This window comes from Cornus florida, unplaced genomic scaffold, assembly GCF_030987335.1.
Source record: "Cornus florida cultivar Cherokee Brave unplaced genomic scaffold, ASM3098733v1 CherokeeBrave_3.0.0_Hap2_Chr01, whole genome shotgun sequence".
NCBI classification, from domain to species: domain Eukaryota; kingdom Viridiplantae; phylum Streptophyta; class Magnoliopsida; order Cornales; family Cornaceae; genus Cornus; species Cornus florida.
In genome coordinates this window covers 26,045,475-26,071,208 of record NW_026775571.1, presented here as the reverse complement: position 1 = coordinate 26,071,208, position 25,734 = coordinate 26,045,475, and the positions used below count along the sequence as shown (strand labels likewise).

At 38.0% G+C, this 25,734-nt stretch overlaps 2 protein-coding genes across 2 annotated transcripts in view; both read right to left on the bottom strand.

Annotated features, from left to right (window-relative positions):
- Window positions 1–4,677: 4,677 nt before the first annotated feature.
- On the bottom strand, window positions 4,678–8,202 carry LOC132270108 (probable pectinesterase/pectinesterase inhibitor 58). Its single transcript, XM_059771316.1, has 3 exons — window positions 7,179–8,202; window positions 5,933–6,608; window positions 4,678–4,936 (listed from the first exon to the last, which is right to left on the bottom strand). Exons 1-3 carry the CDS (start codon window positions 8,200–8,202, stop codon window positions 4,678–4,680), a joined length of 1,959 nt encoding a protein of 652 aa, XP_059627299.1.
- Window positions 8,203–13,493: 5,291 nt separating this feature from the next.
- Window positions 13,494–25,734, bottom strand: part of LOC132293933 (probable acyl-CoA dehydrogenase IBR3) — a 35,312-nt gene continuing 23,071 nt past the window's right edge. The window contains exons 12-17 of the mRNA XM_059791603.1: window positions 25,528–25,670; window positions 15,171–15,255; window positions 14,874–15,083; window positions 14,437–14,589; window positions 14,135–14,239; window positions 13,494–14,021 (exon numbers count right to left, since the gene is read on the bottom strand). Of these exons, the coding sequence (XP_059647586.1) occupies window positions 13,830–14,021; window positions 14,135–14,239; window positions 14,437–14,589; window positions 14,874–15,083; window positions 15,171–15,255; window positions 25,528–25,670 (888 nt within the window). The 3' untranslated portion in view covers window positions 13,494–13,829. The remainder of the gene's footprint in view (window positions 14,022–14,134; window positions 14,240–14,436; window positions 14,590–14,873; window positions 15,084–15,170; window positions 15,256–25,527; window positions 25,671–25,734) is intronic.

The window sequence follows — 25,734 nt, the reverse complement described above, 5'->3', positions numbered from 1 at the left end:
TTCAGTGTATCATGGAAATAATCCCAAAGCAAGTATTAACATGTACAAGTACTTTTGAATCAAGTCTTATGGTCTTAACTCAAACAAAGCAAGTTCAGTGTATCATGGAAACAAAACAAAAATTCTTCATTTATCAAATCTTCAAGTTCATTCACATTTTCTTCATTTTGATTCTCATTCCTATCTTCATTCATTAAATCTACATGTTCATTAAGATTTTCTTCATTCCTATGTTCTTCATTCACCAAAAGATTATCATTCTCATTCATATATTCTCCATGTTCACTTGGGCTACACATATAGATGGATAAAAAGAAGACGAAGAAAAGAAAAGAAAAGAAGTTTAATATAAGAAAATTATAAGTTATTGCAAACTTGTGCTTGTTAGAAACAACTTGTTGCTAGTGTCGTGACATAATCATAAACTATCCAAAATTGACAATGAGGCCAATTTTACTGATCAAAATTTTAATAAAGAAAAAGAGAAAAAAGAAATGAGGTCAATATTACACGCTTAAACTCTCAAAGAATATAAGAATGCACACAGAATTAATGTACTATAAAAAAATACTAAATACATCATACATATTCATATTTCCATAATTTATTCTCTAGTGGTAGATAATCAAAAGGATGCCATGACAGAGGTCACATGGTCTACGGACATCAGGAAAACAAAACAATAAATAAATAAATAAAAATAAAACATTTTTATAATTTCATCTAAGTCTCATTGTGGTGTATTAACACTCGTGATACTTAATACTTCGATATCCATACATTTTTAAGTGATCAATATAGCTAAACTTTGACAGGTTGTGCGATGCTGTTTTAGACTCTCTGTAACTGGCATTGGGGCCACCAACTGATAATTGTTTAGATAAAGATTTAGTTGTGTCCTCCTTTCAAGTTAGATAGTATTTCAAGAAACCTTTTGCGTGTTGAGCTGCAAAGAGTTTATGCGTATTATATACTATTTCGCAGATCAAGAAGCAATTTCATCGTGCCGAAATTGTTCCTATATGTAGGGTGGATGCGAGAGGTTTGGTTATTGAGGTAGGTTGCTACATCTGGTTATGATGAACGGGAATGGTATATTGTATTTGTGTCTAAAGCTCAACCCCACAATGATCAGGCCCCCAAGCTGGCCAAAAAAGTATATGCAAAACTTGAAGTTGATTTCAGCTCAAAGAAGAAGGAAAGGTAAGCCTACTGCTGCCAATTATATGGCTTCTTTTGTTTTTCTTAATTATAGATTGAGTTTAATTTTTGAATAATCTAGTTCACGTATCATATATCCACTAGATACTCTTCCTTTCAGAACAATTATCTTTTTCTTTTTCCCCTATGAAATTCAGAATAGCTATCTTCATTAAGATCTGAGTGTCATCATTTAAATTTTGTAAGAGAAAAATAGGAAATTGTAAGTGTCACTAAGTTACGTAAAGGATTATTTTAAAAGGTAATCAATTTTTAAAAACTTGATTTTCATCACTTCATGGTTATTGTCCTTTCAATCATCATCATCATCATCATAATCATCTTTATCTTATTCTTCTTTTCCTTTCCGGTGTAATTACCCCTTTCTATTTCATTGCATTTCTGCTAGTTCCCTCGTTCTGCCTAGATTCCTTTCAAATTGAAATGGCTCTTTGGCCTGGATCTGAATCTCAACAGTGTTGTGTTTGAGTCATCTAAAACATTTTGGCCCACGATTGGTACAAAAAGCATCATATTTTGACTAACATGATTTCATAAGGTTAAGGTCAAGGGTGATTTTAAAAGATTTTAATAAACTAAAGGGAAATATAAAAGGAGTACTTACAAAAGCCCCTTGTTCTCCCTGATGGTCTAAATTTTATTTATTTATTTATTTATATTTATATTTATATATATATATATATATATATATATATATATATATATATATATATTTTCACTCAAGTGCTGCAAATTTGATATACATGGACCCGAAGCAAATTTCTGGGATGACTTGGAATCCAAAATAGTGGAATGCATCAGGAACACACTTGACAGGCGTATTTAGTTTTATGAGGATGAGATTCGCAAGCTCAGTGAACAACGCTTCATGCTCATTTGGAACTTTTGCAACTTTTTCATTCTAAAGGTAGTTGCAGTGGTAAAACTATCTTTATAGTGACTAAGAGATTGTTATGTACGGGCACTTGGCTGTAAGGAGATATCTTACTTCAGTATTGTGGATTTTTTTTTTTTTTTTCTTTTCGAAAATTCGTATTGTGGATTTTCATGATCCCTGCTCATGTAAACTTAGTTGAATTATATAGCACATCTGGAGAAGTTTTCAACTAGAAAAGAAAGAATATGCCTCCCATTGAACATAGGTGGTGGCCGGCCAACTAACATTAACTCGTGCCCTCTCAGCCATGTGTTCATAATTACATAACATTCTTATTCAGAGTATTTTCTTTCTAGAATATTTCGAGTTATCTAGTGTTTTTTTTCTCTATTTATAGTAAAGCTTGGCTTTCATGTTTGAGATGGCTCATCTTCATGAAGATTCATTATGTGAATATGACGAATTGGAACTCTGCTATTTGGAAACGGGTGCTTAATGTTTATGTTTCATCTCTTTCTGCCGTCAATGTTTATTATGGTTATTCTAATTATGTTTCCAATTCCAATTGCTTCTGAAATGTAATAGATATCATTTACCTGTCAACTATTAATGGTGTCTCTAGAAATTTGACTGGTCTTAGCCTGTTTGTCTTTTATGCATATGACTTATGGTAGTTCTCTTAAGGGGAAGAAAATCCTTAATGACTAAATATGAAGATAAGAACATGTTCATTTCTCTGTCATTTGAAAAGAAGGATAGAAGCTTTGGAAAGTAATTATGTAGGAAAAGGTTCATCTCAACAAATTAAGGACAATAACAATGTCGGGATACATTTGCTAAACAAAAAGACAGAGATAGGTGATTGGCCCAGAACTAAGAGATGCATTGTAAACTAGAATGACAAAAACCAAACCCACTCTTTAGATTTATTGTACAACTGAAGAAAGAGCAGAGATTCACTAAACCACCAATAAAAACCTTAAAGATTGGCTAATCAAACCAATAAAACCCTAAATTCCAAACCACATTCCCCAAAATCAGAGTCAAGAACGAGAATAGAGGCGATTGGGGAGGCTGAAATTAATGATTTGCCCTAAAAAAATTTATATTGAATAATTGAAGAATGACTTACCAGGGCCTTCAGCTTGTTTAAGACTCAAATTCAACCCAAATTTACCAATTAGTCTTTCAAATCCTGCAAAGGGAGATCCTGTTTCACCAAATAGGATTTAGTTTGCAAAACAAGAATTACAGACCTTATTAATTGATTTAGAAAAAAAATAATAAAACAAAACCCATACATACAAGTTCGTAGCTGCAGAGAGATGGCTTGAGAGTTGAGAGACACCGGGACAGAGCCTGAAGCTTGCGAAAGGCGAACCCAATTGAACTGGAACAGCGGGATTTGGAAACTGAAGGATATGGGTTTTGATTTTGAACAATAATATATGATATGTCGATATGGGTTCTGATTCTTGTAGATTTTTTAGTTTACACTTGCAGAAACAGAGAGAGGGTAACTTCAGAGTAGAGAACGAGAATAGAGATGGAGGCGATTTGGGATGCTGAAGTGAGAAGAATGAGAATAGAGATGAGGCGATTTGGGAAGCTGAAGTGAGGAGAACGAGAATAGCGATGGAGGCGATTTGGGATGCTGAAGTGAGGAGAACGAGAATAGCGATGGAGGCGATTTGGGAGTGAGGAGAACGAGAATAGAGATGGAGGCGATTTGGGATGCTAATCGAAGTGAGGAGAAGATGAGGCGATTTGGGATGCTGATCGAAGTGAGGAGAAGCTGAAATGATTTGCCCTAAACTATGTGGTCTGTGTACGTGCGAGGCTATATATATTTATGTATATAAAAAAAAAAAAAAAAGATTAATTTTTTCTTTAAGAAACTAGCGGGAATAAAACCCGCCTTCTATATTCAATTTCTACCACGGTGCTCCACCGTGGTAGATTGAATTACTACCACGGTTTTCCATTAACCGTGGTAGAAAAAGCGGCACAAAGGGCGCGACCTTATCCCGCAAAAATTTAGTGAAATAACCTCACTTTCTACCACGGTTAATGGAAAACCGTGGTGAAATAAATTAACTTTCTACCACGGTGCTTTTATAACCGTGGTAAAAAATATAATTACTACCACGGTTTTAAAATAACCGTGGTAGAATAAACTTTCTACCACGGTTTTGAAATAACCGTGGTAAAATATAAATTTTCTACCACGGTTATTTTATAACCGTGGTAGAAAGTGTTTTTTACCACGGTTATTTTAAAACCGTGGTAGAAAGGGCGTGGTAAAAAACTGTTTTTCTTGTATTGGATGGTCAATCAGTGACGTGCCTTTTGACATTCTAGGGTTGAATAATCATCGTATCAAATATACCTTGTTAAACGCAATGGCTTTCTTATACATATTTGAAAGGGCAGCCATCAAACCTGATGTTTTCATCCCCATTACTATGTTGAATACAACATTGTGTGATAGTGTCAATCGAATGCCCAATAACGGCCATTAATGTGACTAACATGCAACTAAAGTCAAGATAGAAAGCAAACAGCCTCCCAATACATAGTCAGTAATCTAATTCAACACAAATCTCAGATCCATTTTGAATGAGCTGCCAAGCCCTTAATGCCTGCCGATCAAGAAGGGCCCAGTAATTGTCCTTTATCTCTTCTAGTTTCTTTCCAGAAAGAGGCTGATACAGTTTCTTCTGATACAAATAATCTTCAATCTGCATCTTCCATAACCCAAAATCTTCACCATTTGAACTTGTCGATCTTGATCTTTCCTTCTTCTGTACCCATCGCCCCCACTCGAACCTAATGACTCTAATTTTGAAATTAAGCAGAAAATAAGGAACAACATATCAAACACACATAAAAAGGACACACAAATTTTACTTGGTTCAGCCAAAACTAGGGCTGCGTCCAAGGATTATAAGGATTTCACTAAAAAAAAAAAGGGCACCACCAATACAAAGAGTTCATAATGAATAAACACCCTCGCACTAGAGCGACATAACAAGTTGGATTCACAGAGTTGGGCCTTGGTGTACAATATTAATTTATCAGGCTCCACACTACCCATCAGACTCCATATATTATTTAGGCCTTATTTACATTTTGTTACATTAAAAAAAAAAAAGTCTTATTTTTGGTATTGTAAGGAAAATTAAGGCGCGACAATAAGATAAAAGTTAGGACCTTTAAGAGTTCAAGCCCTTGGAGAGCAATACAAAAATTCTAATAAATACAATATATTAATTTTTGTGAATGTTTACAAAAGAATTCAGAATAGTATACCAAATAATAAAGAAAACTTACAGGTGAAAAATGGGCCTTATGAAATCTTAATAACATAATGGTAAATTCATCCAAACCTAGATTATATGTACAATCATATGTTATATATGAGTTGTGTGATTCATCCTTTGAAAATGAGCATTATGAAATCCTTAATAACATAATGGTAAATTAATCCAAACCTAGATTATATGTACAATCATATGTTTTATATGCCTCATATACGCGTCGTGATTCATCCTTTGAAAATGAGACGTGTCTCAATGTGTTTGTTTGAGTAAGAGACAAACAATATGCATTCTGACTTTTGGCCAACAATAATGGTAAATTAATCCGAATCTAGATTATATGTACAATCATATGTTATATATCAGTCGTGATTCATCCTCTGAACATAAGGCGTATTTTAGCGTGTTGCTTCCGAATTTTGCTTATCATTTTCGGTTATAACATATGACATGTTTTGACATATATATGTTTAGGTGCTAGTTGGATATTGCTGCTCATGTGGTCATGCTAGACGTGTAGGGCACTCCGGCAGCCGGAATCCATACATCGCCGTGAAGGAATTTTTTGGGAGTGAAACTGGAGGCTTCATCTAAAGTAATCTTCTTGATACCTGGCCATGTCACTCTCTTAGTCAGTATTGCACCGGAACCTCTGTTGTCATACTCGGCATACCAGAGAGTGTCAAGATACATATCACCATGCCAAGTGTGCCACCCTTTTGGTTCGATCAGACCATCAATATTCGAGTTCATAATAATGGTCCTCGAGAATTTCTTCCATGGTCGTCCGAGGAACACCTTGGCTGGCTTCCCAGAAGCCAGTAAGTTCACTGCAGCAGTGATGGTGCAGTTCTGGAGGACGATGGCCGTGGTCTGGTGGCGCTCGGTCCTTCCTTGAGCCGTGACCATGCACGCTTGGTTGTGGAGCGGCTTCCTCACCACCAACTTGCAGTTTTGGAAGACAGCTGCAGCATTGCCAAAGATGAAGTCGATGGTACCGGAGATGGTACAATCACGGTAGAACTGACGGTGAGTATGAACGTAGAGGGTATCCTGATAGCCGTGGATTTGGCAGTTGTAGATGATGGACATGTCGCCTGATACACGGAGTGCCACTGCTTGATGCATTATAGCTCCTGCAGTGTTCTCGATTCCAATGTCCTTGGCGATAAAACAGTCTCCATTTGCAGCTGCATCATTTTCAAATAAATACATTTGTTGATTGGTAATAGAGAAGTTATGAAACAAGAAGCTGTAAAAAGTGACTCCTCGATTATATAGACAATGCTACTTCAGCTAAAAGTCTTTGGCCGAATCTCTTGCATTTCATAGGATGCATTGTGTGATGCGGCCAAAGTGGATCCCACCACACAAAGCGGTTGATTGAAATTTTATGCCTAAATATTATTTTTCCTATATGTTTCAACAATTTTGGGTTGTTTGGAAAATTCAATTTCTTTACCATGTTTTTTTAAAAATTAAGATTTATTGTATTGATAAAAGTGAATTTTAAAATTTATTTTTCTTAAAAGATAAATGAGTAATTAGTACATTTATTTTTAATGATGTCAATGCTAAAAGATGGATAGTTTTGGAATGCTATAATAAAAAAATAGTATATCCATTTTTGGAAGATGACATGTATTTTAGGACATGGATAAAAATTTTGGGACAATTAGAGTAAAATGATAAAGGAAGACCCTAAAAATATCAGCATAAAATCTGCATTTATGTAACGAACCAACTAGGAAATGACTTACCAAGAGTTGCAGTTTTATATGTATTGAAACCGCTGCCATGACTCCTGTTTCCGGTGATCTTTGTTTTGGTCGCGCCATCTCCAACCAACACAACATCCAACATGCTCTTACTAAGCTCCACATTCTCCTGATAGGTACCTTCCTTGATGTATATAACAATGGTCTTGTTGATGTTCAAAGGAACATCCTTGAGGGCTTCATTGATACTCTTGTACTTCCCCGACCCGTCCTGAGCCACAACAATGTCCGGTTTCATCATCGCCGGAGTTGCTTCAAGAAGCCTGCGTTTCCCAGGACCAATCCAAGAAGGGTACCCATTGAAAATCTCTGGTTTTGAATCCGAAAGGAGCCGTCGCTGGCCAAAGAAGGGGGTCAATTGAATAGATTTGAGGACGGTGGAGAGTTTTGAGACAATGGCGAGGGCATTGCTCGTGAGCTCACCGGACATCTTCAACTTGGCCTTCATTCTATCCCCGGCATCGCCTGCAGTGTTCTCGAAGCCATCCATGCAAGTCTCCTGGTAAGTGATGGCTGCACTGAGCCATGTCTCGAGGTCCTCAAGATAATCATCCAATTCGCTGATATCAAAAGTATCAAACACGTGAAAACATTTCCGGAGATCGTCAATGGAGTCTTCCAAGAGCTCGTGACAGGTCTTGTAAGCCTCAACTACAAAAGGGTCCGTGACATTTTGGGGAGCTTCTGTGGACTTCATGATCACGCCGTAGAGTTGATCCACCGCGGCCTCAAAAGCGAGCTTGACAAGCTCTTTGGGGTCTCCGGTACCGGATTTTCCTGCCGGAGAGAGGCTGCTTTCACAAGTCTCCTTGTAATCTGTGGGTTGGCAGATGGCTTTGATTGCCATCATTTTGGTCTTGGGTGTGAATTTAACAGCATTGTCAGCCGCATTTTTGGCTTTGTTAATTTGGCTGCGAATGGCACCGATAGCGCAGGCCGACACAATTATCAATATGACAAAAGACACCACACAGATGATGGTCGTCGTCTTCTTACTAGTGACCATTTTTAACGCCAATAAAATATATATATATATATATGAATCCTCTCTCTCTATATATATGTGTGTGTTTGTATAAATAGAGATATATAGTCAGAGAGAATTAGGACTCAAAAAGAGCTATTGGGTCTCTTTGTTTCCGAATTCTTGAGCTCCTTGTGAGTTTGGGGACATGAAAATGGAGGCATGCATATATATATGTATGTATGTGTAGATATATGTATGTATGTATGTATCAATATATTATAGAGAGGAGAGAGAGAGTTGAGGACTGTTAGTGCTGTTAACAAATGTGAGGCTGGAAGGTGTCAACACCACAAACAGTTGTTTTCACTAAATTTGGAAGTGCATTACTGAATTTACTCTTTAAGTTCAGTCCTGAAGACAAATCATTCAATGCCTACCATTCAATGCCAAGAAGTGCAAACTAAACTGTTAATTTTTAGTACAAAAGCTTTAACTTGTTAATTACGACTAAAAGTGAACGGATAAAATAATAGTGATTTAGCTCGTAGACTTCTATTACTGTTTAGATTATGGCAGCTAATGTATGACAATTAAGTGTAAACAGGGGAGCCACCTCAATCTGTTTTTTTTAGGTAATATGAAAACGGATCGAGCTCAAACTTCTCTCCTTGATGTTCAATTAAACATTTAGATTTTTGCTTTCAGAGGGCCAAAACGTGTGCACCATAGTAAAAAAACATGTGCTTGGTTGAAAAAGATTCCCAAAACGTGTGCACCATAGAAAAATATAAAACAGAAAAAGAGACATGATCACAAGCGCTTGGTTGATGAAGATGGAAGCATACATTTATATCATATATCTAGGCCTTCTTTCTAATTGATAAAGGGAATAAGTTTAAAGGTATGTGTAGGTGCAAAATTTCGCTCAACCGATAATGATTGAAAAAAATAGAACAACACACTCAAAAAACAGTAAGAATAAATAAGAACAGTGTATAGAGAAGCGTAGAATTGCTTGCTTGGTTCCTTTATTGGAGGTCTTAGCCTCTATTTATACACAAAAGATTGTAAAATTATGGTAGGACTCGCGTTGCTTGCCCTCCAATTCTTTCTATATAAACATTCTTTACTAATAGAGTTCTTTCCATTGTCTAATTTTTCATACATAGAACTTGCCTTGTACAGAACTTCCTATCTCAGAATTTTCCTTCTACAGTAAATCCTTCAACTGGTAGGACTTGTGCATTCTTGAATAACTGGGCTGAACATATTTTGATCCGGCTGGGCTTGAGTAACGGACCGGATGTTAAATATTAACAAGTTGGGCTGATGACCTCTTGATTCGGCCTTGATGGAGGTTGGAGGACAAATAACAATAGTCTTGGGCTGTAAATACCCTCAATTTGGGCTTGAGCCTGATGGGCCTTATATGTCCTTGGAATGTCGATATGTGTAGTGGTGACGTGTGCGCTTTTGATTGGAGGGAGTTTTTTTTCCCTCCACACTTTGCCCCAAATTTCATTTTTAATTGAGTGACGGCTCCTATTAAAGAGGGAATTGAAACCGGTTTTTTTACTTTGCTTTAGAAACGGTTCAAGGTCTTTCATTATTACTCCGTCATACAAGATTTTGCAAGAGTTACATTCGCCCTTGCTGCACTTCTGCGTTCTTCATTCCATCGCTTTGTCAGGTTAGTTTCGCATCTTTCTCTTCAATCTTTCATTATGAGTACTTAATCTACTCTCGAACGTATAGACATTGGGGATTCTGAATCCACACCTTCATCTTCCCCCGTTCGCATTAGGGCTCCCCCTCCTAGGGTTTTCGTTGAATCCATTAGGTACTTCCCCTCTTCCAGCCGAGACATCCACCTCAGGCTCTGATTACGTTCTTACTCATGAAGAGAGGAAAGCAATCATCTCTATTCGCCGCATCAAGTTCTCTATTGCTTCGGTAATGGAAGAATTTGATATTCCTGAGGGAGTAGAAATTGCAGAATATCCCGAGGGTGCCGATTTTACCTCCGGCGAGGGAATTGAGGAGAATGAATTGCTTCTTTCGGTAGGGTATCTTAACGCCCTCCGATTCCCTCTTCATCCCTTCTATCATTTAGTTTTCAACAAGCTAGGTCTTGCCCCCCTTCAGGTAAATCCTAATTTCTTTCGCATCCTTTCGGCACTGTTGGTGCGTCGGAAATTAGAGGCTCAGGATTTGACCCTTGCCGACCTTCTGCTTACTTACAATATATCTAAGCATGGGACCGAGCCTGGTCGCTTCTTTTTTACCTCTCCCCTTCATCAGAGGATATGCACGAACCTTCCTTCATCCGAAAAGAAATGGAAAGAAAGGATGGTTATAGTTAAAGAAAAATGGTTCGTGTCCCAATCAATTACGCTCCCCATCCCGCGCAAGTTCGGGAGATTAGGTATAGAATACTTAACCTCCCTTCATACCAAGTGTTCTGGCTGTTTAACATTTAGATTTTTGCTTTCAGAGGGCCAAAACGTGTGCACCATAGTAAAAAAACATGTGCTTGGTTGAAGAAGATTCCCAAAACGTGTGCACCATAGAAAAATATAAAACAGAAAAAGAGACATGATCACAAGCGCTTGGTTGATGAAGATGGAAGCATACATTTATATCATATATCTAGGCCTTCTTTCTAATTGATAAAGGGAATAAGTTTAAAGGTATGTCTCATTCATTACATCAAATGAATAGGAATTTGATATAATAAATAAGCTCAAAGGTAAGTCACATTCGCTGTATAAGAATCCTTTGACCTAACAAATAGATTTGAGAATTTGGTCTAAATACCGTTATCAAGTAGCAAAAGAGTGGTGCTACATGAGAGAGAGTTGAAGTAACTAAAATTATTGAGCACTATTTTTTGTCAAAAATATAGTTGAAGTAACAATAATTCCCTTTAACTCAGTGAAAGAGTGGTGCTACATGAGAAAGAGTTGATGTGAGGTGAACTTGTTGCTTGACGTTTTGTTCTCACGTTGATGTGAGCTCTTCGCCTTTTCTCCATGTCGCACTTTCACCACCATCATCGTCACCCCACCATCTCGCACCCAACTAATGAAGAAAGTGTTGTGTAGTTAAATGAGTCCTACATCCGTAAAAAAATAAAGAAATTTGGGACTTATATAGGGTAATGGTAACTCAATCTAATAAGTTAACCTTTTGAGTTGAATACCCACAAACCCAACAACTGGTATCAGAGAAAGGTCCCCAGGGGGATTTAGCGAATCCCTGAGATTTTAATTCAATCTCGAGAAATTCATTCCGCTTGCATTTCGATTTCAATTGAAATAAATCCGTAAAGCAGAATAATGATGTTCATCCGGTTCCGCCAGGAATCAGAACCAGTCACGACTGTTCCTTAAAATGGAATTGGAACTAGAACCGTGTATGTCCTGGGACGGCCCTTTCTCTCATCATCCCATGGAATCGAACCGAACCGTTCCACGAAACCGTTAACTGAGGAAGATGAGCCGTGTTGCACTGTTGTAATATGTCTTGATAAAACTTGGTAGATACCAAAAAAACAGGATTTAGATCGTTAAAAAAATGAAAAATAAAATAGATAAAGAAAACATTATACTTTATTTAATATAATATAAATATCAAAATATATTTTAAATGCAGACTATTCGGGTAAATTGTATTCCCTCTATATTTAGAGGTTCCATTTGACTTGACAGTGTAGTACTATACTGTTTTTTTTCCAAAATTAGTACAGTACTAAACATACTAATTACTATATTGATAGTATACATTTAAATATAAATATATAATATATATACGGTTTCGATTCAGTTCGGCTCTCACGAATCCGAATCTAACCGTAAATGAACTCTTCCTAATTTTTAATTTCACGGTTCTTTTGTGCACCCTTACTTGTATAGGTTAAGGGCCACTCCACTTAATAGGTCAACCCTTTTGGGTTGAATACCCACAAGCCCAACAAAAAATAGGGTCGGATCTTCTGTTGGCCGGATTTGGAAATGGCCGCAAATTCAGTTTATCAAAGGTCACAAGCTTATGTTGCGAGGTTTCCAATCTGAAAGTTTTGGATCAAATTCGAATATGAACAATTCTTTGAAGCAATTGATCTAGCATCCAAATTGTGATTTTTTTAAATTTAGCCAGAAAAAATATCAGCAACTTATACACCCTACCATGGAATCATCAATTTTTAGCGGTTTGGAAAGAAAAGAACTCGTATCGGATTCGTGGAGATCATTGGGTGTTTTCTAGTTGTTTGTTTAAATGTCAAGCTCAATTTGGGTGCTTCATAAGCTGGCCTATTCTTTCAATCCCAAAGTTAAAACAACCACCTTCAGAGCCGATTCATCATCTGAGTCGACTTCAAACCTCAGTTTCCCAGCTTGCCTTATCACCAATTCAATTGATTCTATCACTTCAATAGAAACATCGACCAAACCCAGAGGAAGAACATCCAGAGCCGTCATCTTCGCTCTGATCACTACCCAGAACTGACCCGACACTCACTCCGACCTCATTAGCATCCACAACAGAAGCCCGTCGCGCGTGCCTCTAACTGAGACATTTGGCCCTCACCGGCGGTCTGAATTTCATTGTTGGCCAGTGGGTTAGTTTGAGATGGGCAACGTAGTGGTGATGGGAGGTTGAGTGATAGTGGCGATTGAGGGGTGGGGCAAGCGGCAGAGAAACGATGGCAGTTGTTGGGGGTGGTGGTATGGTTGGAGGGGGGTGATTGTCACGTCCTCCTCCGACGTGAACGCGGTGCTCCACTTGCGACAGTAGCTGGTTGCACCACCGTAGACAGCACGAATTCCCCGATCGACCCTGAATTGATTTGCTGACAAGGGTCTAGTTCATGGGTCCATGCTTCTCAACCACCTTTTAAGAGGAAGAGAGAGAAAAGGGGTGGTTCGGTAGAAGTAGTGGCAGCGATGGTCGTGGGTGGAGGAGGTCGTGGATGGAGGAGGAAGAGAGAAAAGGAAGAGAGGAGAGAGAAGAATTGGAGAAGGAAAAAAAAGTGTCTCAGGCACATGTAAAGGGTAAAATGGTCATTTGCCATTTTCGAATATTTTAATAATATAATAATAAGGGTAGCTGAGTAATTCACCTCAAAAAGAGCCCAAATCTGGAAAAATACATCATTTATGTAATATTACTAATAAAGGTCAGAGGTATTTCTTCATCCTATACAAGATTTTGACAGTTCCAATGGCCATGGAAGCAATGTTGGAGTTTTGAGCGTGTTGGATGTCTGTTCTTACATCCAATCTTTCATATGTAACGAGGAGATTCTACTTGAGATTAAAGCTGAGAGATTTCATACAATACCATCACATGTTAGCATTCAAAAATCAAATCAACTCGTTCAACCTCATCTGTAAAATACGGTAGGTAATACAAAACTACCCACTATTTGCTCTTGAACATTGGCCCAGTGATTCATATGACAATCTTACAATAACAATAATTCTATTATTGCCTTCACTATAATAGTCCGCTCTTATTTTAATTTATTTTTCTCACAGCGATGAATTATATCATTCCTTTCCACTTCGGACTATTATGTATTATTTGATATTGTCTTGTATTTTTCATTTTATTGTTCTGTTCAACAAGTGCTCTGCTTGTCAAGACTCCACTTTCTGAAAATTTCAAAGTTTTGCTCTCTGTAATTCTAATTTGGCAATGGTACCCAAGTGGACCTCGTCTGGACCATCTGCTATTCTTAATGTTCTTGCCGTAGCCCAGAGATGGGCTAGAACAGTATCAGAAGATAATCCCGCTGCACCATGTACTTGCATTGCCATGTCGAGCACCTTCAGCGCCATATTTGGAGCTGCTACCTGCAACGTAAAATGAGGACCAATTTGACAAGGATATCATAAGAATCGTCATAAATCAATACTAGAGACTTATACCACGATCTAAAGAACAAATTACAAATAGACAAAGATACCTTGGCCATCGCTAAGGTCCCACGGGCTTTTTTGTTTCCAAGACGATCAAGCTGATCAGCAGCTTCCAGAACCAACAATCTGGCAGCCTCCAGCTCAATTCGACACTAAAAGACAGAATAATAATTTCATTATCTAGATCATAAATTAATAAATGACGTTATAACGAATAGCTTTGAGTTTACTAGTCTTATGAGAAGCTTTTGTTTTCACTTGATTGCATTATCAGAGTAAAGCAAATTAATGCAAATTTTCTTGAAGTATATTATCTTTGGACATTTGCTAGACGTTTTATTCAAATTACCTTGGCAATATCTGAAAGGAATGAACCATGCTCAGCAATCAATTTTCCAAATGCTCTCCTTTTCAGAGCCCTTTGTGCCATCAGCTGCATACCACGCTCGGCTGCACCTATCAATCTCATGCAATGGTGCAACCTTCCTGGTCCCAGCCTACCCTGCAACATAAAAATTAGAAGTTATGTTTATTTGTGGATGTTTATGGAAGTTTACACATTCAAAATTCCTGCACACATTCAAAATTAGAAGTTATGTTTATTTGTGGATGTTTATGGAAGTTTTACACATTCAAAATTCCTGTACAGTCAATACAGGTTCAACTTTGTTCATTAGTAATGGAATTATTTTGTGAATTTTATAAAGATAATTGACGGTAGAGACCAACATTTGTTATACTAATCTCATAACCCACTAGATTTAGGTAGGCATTAAACAACTTTACCTGAGCTATCTCAAACCCACGGCCCTCTCCCAGCACAATATTCTTGGCTGGCACACATACATTCTCAAATGTTACTTCTGCATGCCCATGAGGTGCATCATCAAAGCCAAATACTGTGAGTGGTCTCTTTATGTGTACACCAGGAGTATGAATATCCACCAAGATCATGGATTGCTGTTTATGCTTAGGGGCATTGAAATCAGTTTTTCCCTGCATAATAGTCAAAAACCTGCCTTTAACTCCAGGACGTACAATATGAATCAACCACTTCTGCCGTGCCAAGCGAGAAGAACTAACCATAACTATAAGAAGCCTGCACCTAGGATCCATGGCCCCGCTGGTCCACCACTTCCTCCCATTGATGATATATGAGTCCCCTTGTCTGTGCAAGGCACACATGGTAGTCATAAACAAATTGAACAGATACTCCATCGTAAATATTTGTAAATTAGAATGATTACTGCAGTTGCATAAGTTAAGGAAATTTAGATGAAGTATGATTTCTATTCTGCGAGAGGTTTACTATAATTATAAGAGATTCTTGGCTTTTAAAAAAAAAAAACCATAAATTTTGATTAAATGAACCATTCTGAACATAGAACATTGGAAAGTTGATGCTTGTAACTACTATTCATAATTGCCTTACAAGACATGGTTTCAAAATAGCAAAATTTTGACTTCACATTAATCATTTAAGAGGGTTATTGTTACAAGGAGATCCGATCCCACACCTGATCCGGATGGAGAAGTGATTGGGTATATATGGGTGGGTGTTAACACAACCTAATAGCTTAAACTTTTGAGTTGGACCGCAAAGCACCAGATCCTTTACTGTTGGTATCAGAGCCAAACCCAATCCCTAATCCGATGTCATGCCAATCGCCAAGCTTGGACATGTTCGGGTGTCTTCCCCCAGGTAGATAGGGTGGTGGCCTAATTGCAACGAGGGCGTTGCAAGTTCAGGTAGGGAAGAAGGTTACGAGGAAATCCAATCCCACATCAGATCTGATGAGGAAGTGATTGGGTATATATGGGTTGAGTGTTAGCACCACCACCTAATAGCTTAAGCTTTTGGGTCGGACCGCGAGGCACCCGGCCCGTTACAGTTATCCTCTTTAACAAGGAAAAACAAAGTCTATAACAGGAGAGGAAAATATATATATATATAGATGACATTTGGAACATTTGTGACATCCTTTCAATTTTTGAAATTTCACATTTTAGTCCAATCACTTTAGGCACCTACAAAGATGAACTAGCTGTAACTTGGGGGGAAAACCTGACGGTTAGGAGTGAAAAAGTGATTTAAACAAAATTTACGGGAGACAAACTCCAGCTGGGATTTCACTTGGAATTTATTTCCTTATTTCACCAAGTCTCTTACTACTTCTTTCTGACTTTACCTTTCCATTTTAAAATGTTTGAAAGTTAAAGATATCAAGGATTCAAAAATAATCTATCAAATGTGCCCCTTAAGAGGTAATTGTCATAGCCTCCACCTGATAAGACGAGTAGCATGCAATGTTTCATGGGGATATAAAATTCATTCTCACAATATTCAACCTCTAAGTTCTCTAAAATTTACAGATAGGAGTAACAAAGTGTTATTACTGTCCACAAACAACCGATTTTTTTTTTTTGACAAGTAAAGACGATATAAAAAAGTGCTCAAACAACTGAAATTTTTTTTTTTTTTATAAAGTACAGAAACACCCCATGAGGTTTGGGGTAAGGACATGCAGGTGAAAGTTTGCCTATTTTTGAACAATCACACCCCTTGGTGAAATTTGCCATCCAAATATAGCCTTAAAACATGTGAAAAATCTATTTTACCCTCTGCCATTTTATTTATTTTAATTATAAAATATCAAAATACTTAAATGACCAAATTGCCCTTTTCATCTCTTTCTATATATATATATAGACACACAACAATCACCACCACCCCCAACCCAGACCCAAAAGCATCGCCGTGCCTCTCTCCTTCTTGAAGTGTGCCCCCGACACAACTTATACCGGTCCGCTTTCTCCTCGGATTCTAGGGCCACAGCATCGCCACCGCCCCCTCCCATTCCTCTTTCTTACGGGAAAACCAGATCCAAGTAGGAACAAGCCTAAGAGCCAACCAATAATCCATCAATGACCGCACACCTTTAATTGTCCTCTGGATCTGTTTAATTCAACCATCCATTGACTCCAATTCATCCATCCATAATCCATCCATCACACAAAAAGGGACAAAAAAAATTAATAATTTAACTCAATCCAATACAAAAGAACACCCACGAATGAATATACATATAAACTAAATAGATGTTCTGGGTTTCATTGGGTTGTATTAATTGAACCCCGAACATCTATTTGATTAGAATGTATATACTTATCAAAAAAATAATAATAATTGGGATGTATATACATAAAAATTAAATGGGTATTTTGTGTATTCTGGGTTTGAATCACAAGCTTGTTGCTGTCCTCCATTGTTAACGTTCTCTGGCATACACACGAGCTTCGTGCATCGCCGATCACAGCAGATAATTCCTTTCGGTTCATTCTCGCCAGGCAATTCAAGTGCACCGTGATGAATTGATGATGATGTTAAGGGATGATGATGTTGCGGCAGTGGGGCTGATTTGTGGTGGTGATGATATATGTGTGTGCATGTGTATTTTACGGGCAATATATATATGTGTGTGTATTACAGTAGTTTGGGTTAGGGTCTGAAAGAGGGAAAAAAGAAGAAGTGGGTAAGGTTTTTGGGTTTATCAAATGGGTTTTTCCCAATAACTCATTTAATCTTTATTTGATTCAAGGGTATTTAAGTCAATTGTATTTGTCAATTTTATATCAAAGGGCAATAAAGTCAATTCACCATTGTCAGAGTGTCTTTGTCCATTTTATCAAACTTGAGGGGGTGTGATTGTCCAAAAGTAGGACAACTTTCATCTACCTGTCCTTATGCCAAATCTCAGGGGGTGTTGGTGTACTTTACCTTTCTTTTTTTTTTTTTTTTTTTTTTTTTTTTTTTTTTTTTTCAAGAGAGAACAAAATCATAAAAGATAAGCAATGGTTAAGATATACCAAAAAGAGAGGGTTTCACTAACAAGCCAGTGGCCTAGAGGTATCAGTCTCTTACCTCCCAAAGGTAAGTCAGGGGTTCCAAATCTCAGAAGAGACAAGTATGTGTGTGAGTACCAACTAGGAAAAAAAAAATAAAAAGGGGGGGGGGGGGGGGGGGGGGGGGGGGGGTCATTCTTGTAGTTCGCATCAACCTTTGATCTTGCATTGCAACGATCCATACGTGTAAAATAGAGAGATTTTTTCACGCTTGCACTAACATGCATAATCTCTCAACATAAAACTCTCATAACCCAATAATGCACTTTTAAGTATCAAAATCCCAAGTGCATAGAAATTCCATTATTAGGAACTGTTAGAATGTTATATATATATATACATGTGTTGGGTCATTATGTAATTACATATAGTTGATAGGGCCCTTGTGTTATTAAGTAATACTTGTACTCTTTATATAAGCCTACATAGGCTTATTAGGTTTACTATGTGTTGAAATGCAAGAAATGGTTGATCTCTCTCTCTCTCTCTCTCATAAGATTTTGAACATGGTATCAGAGCAACACGATCATTGGTGTGAGAGTCTGTAATTGGGTTGTTCTTGTATAAGATCGGCATCGCGATTGTGGTGTTGGTGGTCTCTGCCAGCAGTTCCTTATTCGTCGCCATCATCAGCTAATCGTTCACCGTCGTCAGATCTGCAGGCACGTTCGTCACCGTCAGATCTGAAGCTTGTTCGTCGTCGTCTCAGCCTTGTTCGTCGTCGCTGACAGCTCCTCTTTGGTTGTCAGCGAGCTCGCCGACATCTACCGTCTCGATTTGCAGAGGTGAGGTTCGTCTTTTTTGGCCGGAAGTTGCAGCGGTCGCTGCTTATTGATTCGGCCGTTGCTTGTGATTGAGTTGCCGTCGCCTCCGCTGCGTTGTTCACCGGCATTTGTGAAGGTGTGAAGAAGAAGACCCATGTTTGGCTACACGGTTATGCTATTCCAACCCTGGTTTACTAAACCTGGGATAGCCCAGATCCGGCCCGTTTGCCCAGATCCGGACCGTTTGACCAGATCCGGCCCGTTTGACCAAATCCGGCCCGTTCGACAAGTTCGTCCAGAATACAAATTCTGCAAAAAAAATTCCCTTCTCTGTTTTACTGGATTCAACATGGCGTCCAGTTTCGATTTGCTTTCTCCCACGACCAGTCTTCATTCTCCCATGACTTCAGTTAAACTCAATGGGAAGAATTACATACTGTGGGCTAAATCTGTTGCAATTTTTCTCAAAGGCAGAGGTTTTGGTACTCATCTGACTAAAGATAAACTCAAGGAAACTGATGCTTCTTTTGCTACATGGGAAAAGGAAGATGCTCAGATCATCTCTGTGATGATAAACAGTATTGAACCCCAAATCAGTTCAACTTTACTTTATTTGGATACTGCCAAGGAGATATGGGACAGATTGCAGCAATTGTATTATGGGACAGGTAATATCACTCGTGTTTATGGGCTCTGTAAGCAGTACTTCAATCTTAAACAAGGTAATCACAGTATAGAAGAGTATTATTCCAAAGTTATGGGAGTCTGTGAGGAGCTGAATATGTATCAGCCCATTACTGCTGATGTTCGAAGTATCCAACAACAGCGTGAGGACTTTAATGTTGTCCGTTTTCTTACTGATTTGTCATCAGCATATGAGTCTTTTCGTGCACAGATTATGGGCAGTCCCACACTTCCATCTCTTGCTAAGGTGTTCTCTCGACTTCAGCGTGCTACACTTGCAAGTGACACCTCCAATTTGAATACTGGACAGAGTGGTGAGCGTTCAGCATTGGTAGTTTCAAAGGGTGAACATAATGCTTATCGTGGAGGTCGTGGGGGATGCTCTACACGTGGTGGTCGTGATTCACGGGGAGGACGTGGCCGTGGCAGGGAATCAAGAAAATGTACTCATTATGGTCTTTCTAATCATACTGTGAACTTTTGTTGGGACCTTCATGGCAAACCATCTAGTTATGCAAATCAAGTTTCCTCCTCTCCGAATGATGTTGCTTCTGGATCTCACACCGTAGCTAAATCAGACACGGTCCCTGTTCCACGGGATGAGTATACTCAGTTTTTGTCTTATAAGCAAGCATCTAATTCATCTTCCACGGCTACCTTTGCCCAGTCAGGTACTGCACACACGTGCCTATTGTCTTCCACTCGCAGTCCTTGGATCATAGACACTAGAGCATCTGATCATATGACTAGATGTTCTTCTCTTCTATCTGATTTTAATTATGTACCTCTTTCTCAAAGTGTTACTCTTGCTAATGGTTCATCCACTAAGGTTTCAGGTTTAAGGACAACTCAACTTAGTGATTCCCTGTCTCTCTCGTCTGTTTTACATGTTCCTAAGTTTCCTTTTAATTTAATATCTATCAGTAAGCTTACTAAATCTCTCCAGTGCTCTGTTACATTTTATCCTACTTCTTGTGTGTTTCAGGATCTCAAGACGAAGAAGAAGATTGGTACGAGGCATGAAGCCGGTGGCTTATATTATTTTGATTTGGAACCTTATCCTGTGGCTCTTCAGTCTTCTCTGTCTCCATTCCAGTGGCACTGTCGTCTTGGTCACCCGTCACTTCAAGTTTTGCAGCGTCAAGTTCCTAGTCTTAGTCATTTAAAATTCTTATCATGTGAAGTTTGTCAACTTAGTAAGCATCATCGCGTGTCTTTCAAGTCTAGGTTTAATAATCGTGTCTCTAGTCCTTTTCATTTGGTTCATTCAAATGTATGGGGTCCAATAAAGCATTCTTTAATAAATAAATTTCATTATTTTGTGACATTTGTGGATGATTATTCTCGCCTGACTTGGTTGTTTCTAATGAAAGATTGTTCTGAATTATTTTTAATTTTTCAAAAATTTCAAAAAGAAATCAAAACTCAGTTTGGATGTCAATTCGTATTCTACGTTCTGATAATGCTAAAGAATATTCTTCAACTCCCTTTGATACATATCTTAGTGATAAAGGAATTATTCATCAAAATTCATGTGTTTATACTCCTCAACAAAATAGAGTTGCAGAACGTAAGAATCGACATCTCTTAGAAGTAACTCGTGATCTTTTGTTTCATATGCGTGTGCCTAAACGGTTTTGGGGTGATGTTGTTCTTACTGCCTGTCATCTTATTAACCGTATGCCATCATCTGTATTAGATGGCAAATCTCCACATTCTATTTTATTTCCTGATTCTCCCTTGTTTTCTCTTACTCCTAGAGTTTTTGGATGTGTATGTTATGTCCACAATCTTGGTCCTAGTTTTGATAAACTAAACCCACATGCCACAAAGTGTGTATTTCTTGGCTACTCTCGTTCTCATAAAGGTTATCGCTACTATAGTCCTGTTTCTCAACGGTACTTTATTAGCGCGGATGTAACCTTTTGTGAGTCCATCCCATATTTTTCAAATACTAATTCACTTCTTGATATCACTCTTAAGTCGCCTCTTTCTGCAGTTCCTCTTCCCTCACCTTCTCTTCAACCTAGATCTCTAGTTCCTTCGCCTGCCCCATTACAGGTGTACACTCGAAGACCAAAGCCACCTGCTGTCGTGCCTTCTCCATCGTCTTCAAAGTCCTTGGATCCAACAGATTCCTTGCCTATTGCACTTCGTAAAGGTACTCGCTTGTGTGTCACTAATCGTCCCATTACTCAATATGTCTCTTATAATTCCTTATCGCATCCTTCTCATGTTTTTCCTCTCAATTGTCTACTACATTTGTTCCTAAGACTGTGCAGGATGCTTTGTTTGACCCGGGCTAGAGGAAAGCAATGCAAGATGAAATGGATGCTTTGCATCAGAATGGCACATGGAATCTTGTTCCATTACCTCCAGGTGCCAAACCTGTTGGTTATTGCTGGGTATATACTGTGAAGTATCTTCCAAATGGGTCCATTAAGCATTTAAAAGCAAGTCTTGTTGCCAAAGGTTATACCCAGACTTATGGTATTGACTACGATGAGACGTTTGCCCCCGTTGCTAAGATTTCTTCTATTCGTGTTTTGATTTCTCTTGCTGCTAATAGAAATTGGCCTCTATTTCAGTTAGACGTTAAAAATGCTTTTTTGCACGGTGACTTAGCAGAAGAGGTTTATATAGAGCAACCACTTGGGTTTGTTGCTCAGGGGGAGTATCTTCACACTGTTTGTCGCCCTGTATGGATTGAAACAATCTCCACGGGCTTGGTTTGAAAAATTCTCTAAGGTGGCATTAAAATTTGGTCTTAACAGATGTCAGACCAACCATTCGGTGTTTCACCAGCGCACTAAGGCTGGCTTCATATTTCTTGTGGTGTATGTAAATGATATTGTGATCACAAGTGATGATTCTGAAGGCATTGCTAAGTTGAAGTTGTTTCTACAATATCGATTCCACACTAAACACTTGGGTAAACTTAGGTATTTCTTGGGTATTGAAATTGCTAGATCCAATAAGGGTATAAGTTTATCCCAATGAAAATATGTGTTAAACTTATTAGAAGAAACAGGTATGTTGGGTGGTCGTCCGGTTTCAAATACAAAACTTGTGTCTGATGAGGGTGATTTATTTAATGACCCAGGCAGATTTCGTCGCCTTGTTGGGAAATTAATTTATCTCACTATCACTCGACCTGATATTTCATATGCAGTTAGTGTTGTAAGTCAGTTCATGGGAGCCCCTAGAATGCCACATTGGATTGTTGTTCTTCGGATTATCCGATATCTCAAGCAAGCTCTAGGGTTGGGGTTACTATATAAATCAAATGGTCATCTCAGGGTGGAAGGTTTTACAGATGCTGACTGGGCTGGTTCTCCTGCAGATAGGAGATCAACTACAGGCTACTGTACATTTGTAAGAGGAAATCTTATTACATGGCGAAGTAAAAAGCAAACGGTAGTAGCTCGATCTAGTGCTGAAGCTGAGTATAGGGCAATGGCCCATAACACTAGTGAGTTGACATGGATACAAAATTTTCTAAAAGAACTTGGGTTGACAGTTGAAGCTCCTACTCCATTGTTCTGTGATAATCAAGCAGCACTTCACATTGCATCAAATCATGTGTTTCATGAGAGGACCAAACATATTGAAGTTGATTGTTACTTCATTCGGGAAAAAATATTACATGGGAGCATCTCTACTCCATTCGTGAAGTCTGAAAATCAATTAGCTGATATGTTTACCAAAGCATTGGGTCATAACCGGTTAAGAACTATCTGTTCCAAGCTGGGATTATTTAATATATATTCTCCAGCTTGAGGGGGAGTGTTAGAATGTTATATATATATATATATATATATATATATATACACACATATGTAATTACATATAGTTGATAGGGCCCTTGTGTTATTAAGTAAGACTTGTACTCTTCATATAAGCCTACATAGGCTTATTAGGTTTACTATGTGTTGAAGTACAAGAAATGGTTGATCTCTCTCTCTCTCTCTCTCTCTCTCTCTCTCATAAGATTTTGAACAGGAACAATGTCTTAAGGAGCCATTATTGATGCACTAGTAAAAGACCGTATCCATTTAAGTCTGAGAACAGCCACTTTGTACCCAGAGTTCCCCCTCCGGCATCCCATGTGGGGGCACCAACACTATGTAATGACCACAGTCCTAAGAAAGCAGGGACACGGACACAGACACGATACGACACGAATACACTGACACGTGGTCGTGCATTTGGAAGGAGAGAAATAACAGATCTTTTGACGGAGAGGAGTCTCCCTTAGGAATTTGAAATTTCATATTATTAGTTTCATTTTTTGTTGGGGTATGGGCAGATATTGAACATCTATAGAGGAGATTGATGACTTTCTAGCCTCTTTGGGTCCTTAGGATCCCTTTTTTGGCTTTAGCTTTGGCCTGTGTATTCTTGGGATGCATTCCCCTTTTGATTGCTTTCTATACTACTTTACTTATCAAAAAAAAAAAACAATAGAACATTAATTAATTTATAATTCCTATATTAACAGTTACATAGGCTAGAATTGAAGCTATTCAAATAACAAAAAGAATATATTATATTATATATAATATTATTATCTTATCTTGCGATTAAAGTTATATTTTTTAATTACATATTTGACATGTGTTTCATGTAAATTGTTTACTGAAAGGAGGTTGGACACTTTGATGTATGTGTATAATGTTGTTTTTAAGATTGTCTTGTGTCTGGCATGTGTTGACCCAAGTGTCCAGGATGTGTTGGCCAAGTGTCTAAGATTTGCCGATGAAGTATCAGAAATAATAATAAAAAATTTAAATTATGGACACGGCCATGAAGTGTCGAAAACGTGTCTAGGAGTGTCCATGAAGTGTCGGTGTCTGACACGGTGTTAGATACGGCACCTTCATAGAAGTGTCATGCTTCTTAGAACCACCTAATGTCTTGGGTTCCAGTCTTTCCTAAGGTAACACCATCCAATGTCTTCAGTTCCAAGAGTTCAATCTAGTACTCCAAAATCTAACATGCGAAGAGTTTAGTGCAAAACTTAGATAATTACCATACAAGGGATAGGTGCCCAATTATATTTCCCATGTGTTTAAATAGTGCTTGAGGTGTTGGTGCATACCCTTCTAGAAATTTCTGATGCTTATTATTATTTGCTCACACCCTAAATAACATTGAAACAAGTACCTTGAGAAATTTGTACAAGTCTATGTGATGGAGATCAGTGGCAGCTGCCTTCCACGTGTGGAAAGACGGGTTCTAAGGCTCAAGCCTTAGTTTGGTATATGATATATGATGTGGGTTCCACTTGGAATCTTGAATAATTGTGGGTTTTGGTCAAGTTGCATCATTTATGAGCTTGGTGGGGCATTATGATGCAATTCAGCTGGTTTTTATTTATGTTACAAAGTTATGAGTTAAGAAATTGAATAATTGTGATTCTTTTTTATTACCTCAATTATTAGGCGGCTAAAAGTCATGTCCATGTCTAAGAGGCAAGAGTGGAAATCCTATAAAGGGATGAAGTGTAATCTTAGTTGAATCAGTGAAAAATAAATAATCAATATCTTATGAAAAACCCTTGTGAGTGATTCACAAATTGTGAGGGTGCGATACCTTCGATAGGTGCGATGCCTAGACCTGTTGGTGTGACTCCAATTAGCTGCTCTCATTCCATTTTTTTTTTTTTTAGCTTTTTTTTTTTGATAAAAATAAAAATAATAATAATACATAAATAAAACAAGGATAAAAATAATTAAAAATAAAAACCTCAAACTCTAGACCTGATTATTTGAATTTTCAACCTTTGAACTTTTCAATTTTTAGTTATTTGAGGCTGCTCCTCAAGTCCTACATCACTATGACCATACAGATGCAACCAGTTGACTCATCATCAAACTTCACAAAATAATTAAAGCTGACGCCATGTTGAAAACGTCATCATTTTCATTTATGGGCAAATCAATGCCTTATCAACCATGATCTTTTTCCTCTTTTAAGGTCGGAACAAAGTTGTAGGAAGGATGCCAGCATCCCATAAAATAGTGTTCAACCGCGGCTACAATTATATATTATAGGTTCATAATTTCAGAGTTGTTGCATGGAATTACCTCCTAATAGAGCACTCAATATTAGTTGCATCAGAAGATGCAACCTGTGGTTCTGTCATTGCAAATCCAGACCGTATCTTACCCTCAAGCAAGGGAACAAGCCATTCTTGTAGTTGCTCTTTGTTGCCATAGCGCAATAATACCTAAAATGAAAAAGTAAGCTTAATGACCAGATCTGATAAAGCATGCACATGGACAAAGATAGTG

What these genes read in the sequence shown, in the direction of transcription:
- LOC132270108 (XM_059771316.1), bottom strand. Translation starts at nt 8,202, where the DNA reads ATGGTCACTAGTAAGAAGACGACGACCATCATCTGTGTGGTGTCTTTT. An exon ending in ATATAAAACTGCAACTCTTG is followed by an intron (nt 6,609 to 7,178) that starts GTAAGTCATTTC and finishes AAAATGATGCAG; the next exon opens with CTGCAAATGGAGACTGTTTT. An exon ending in GCTGCCGGAGTGCCCTACAC is followed by an intron (nt 4,937 to 5,932) that starts GTCTAGCATGAC and finishes TTTCAAAATTAG; the next exon opens with AGTCATTAGGTTCGAGTGGG.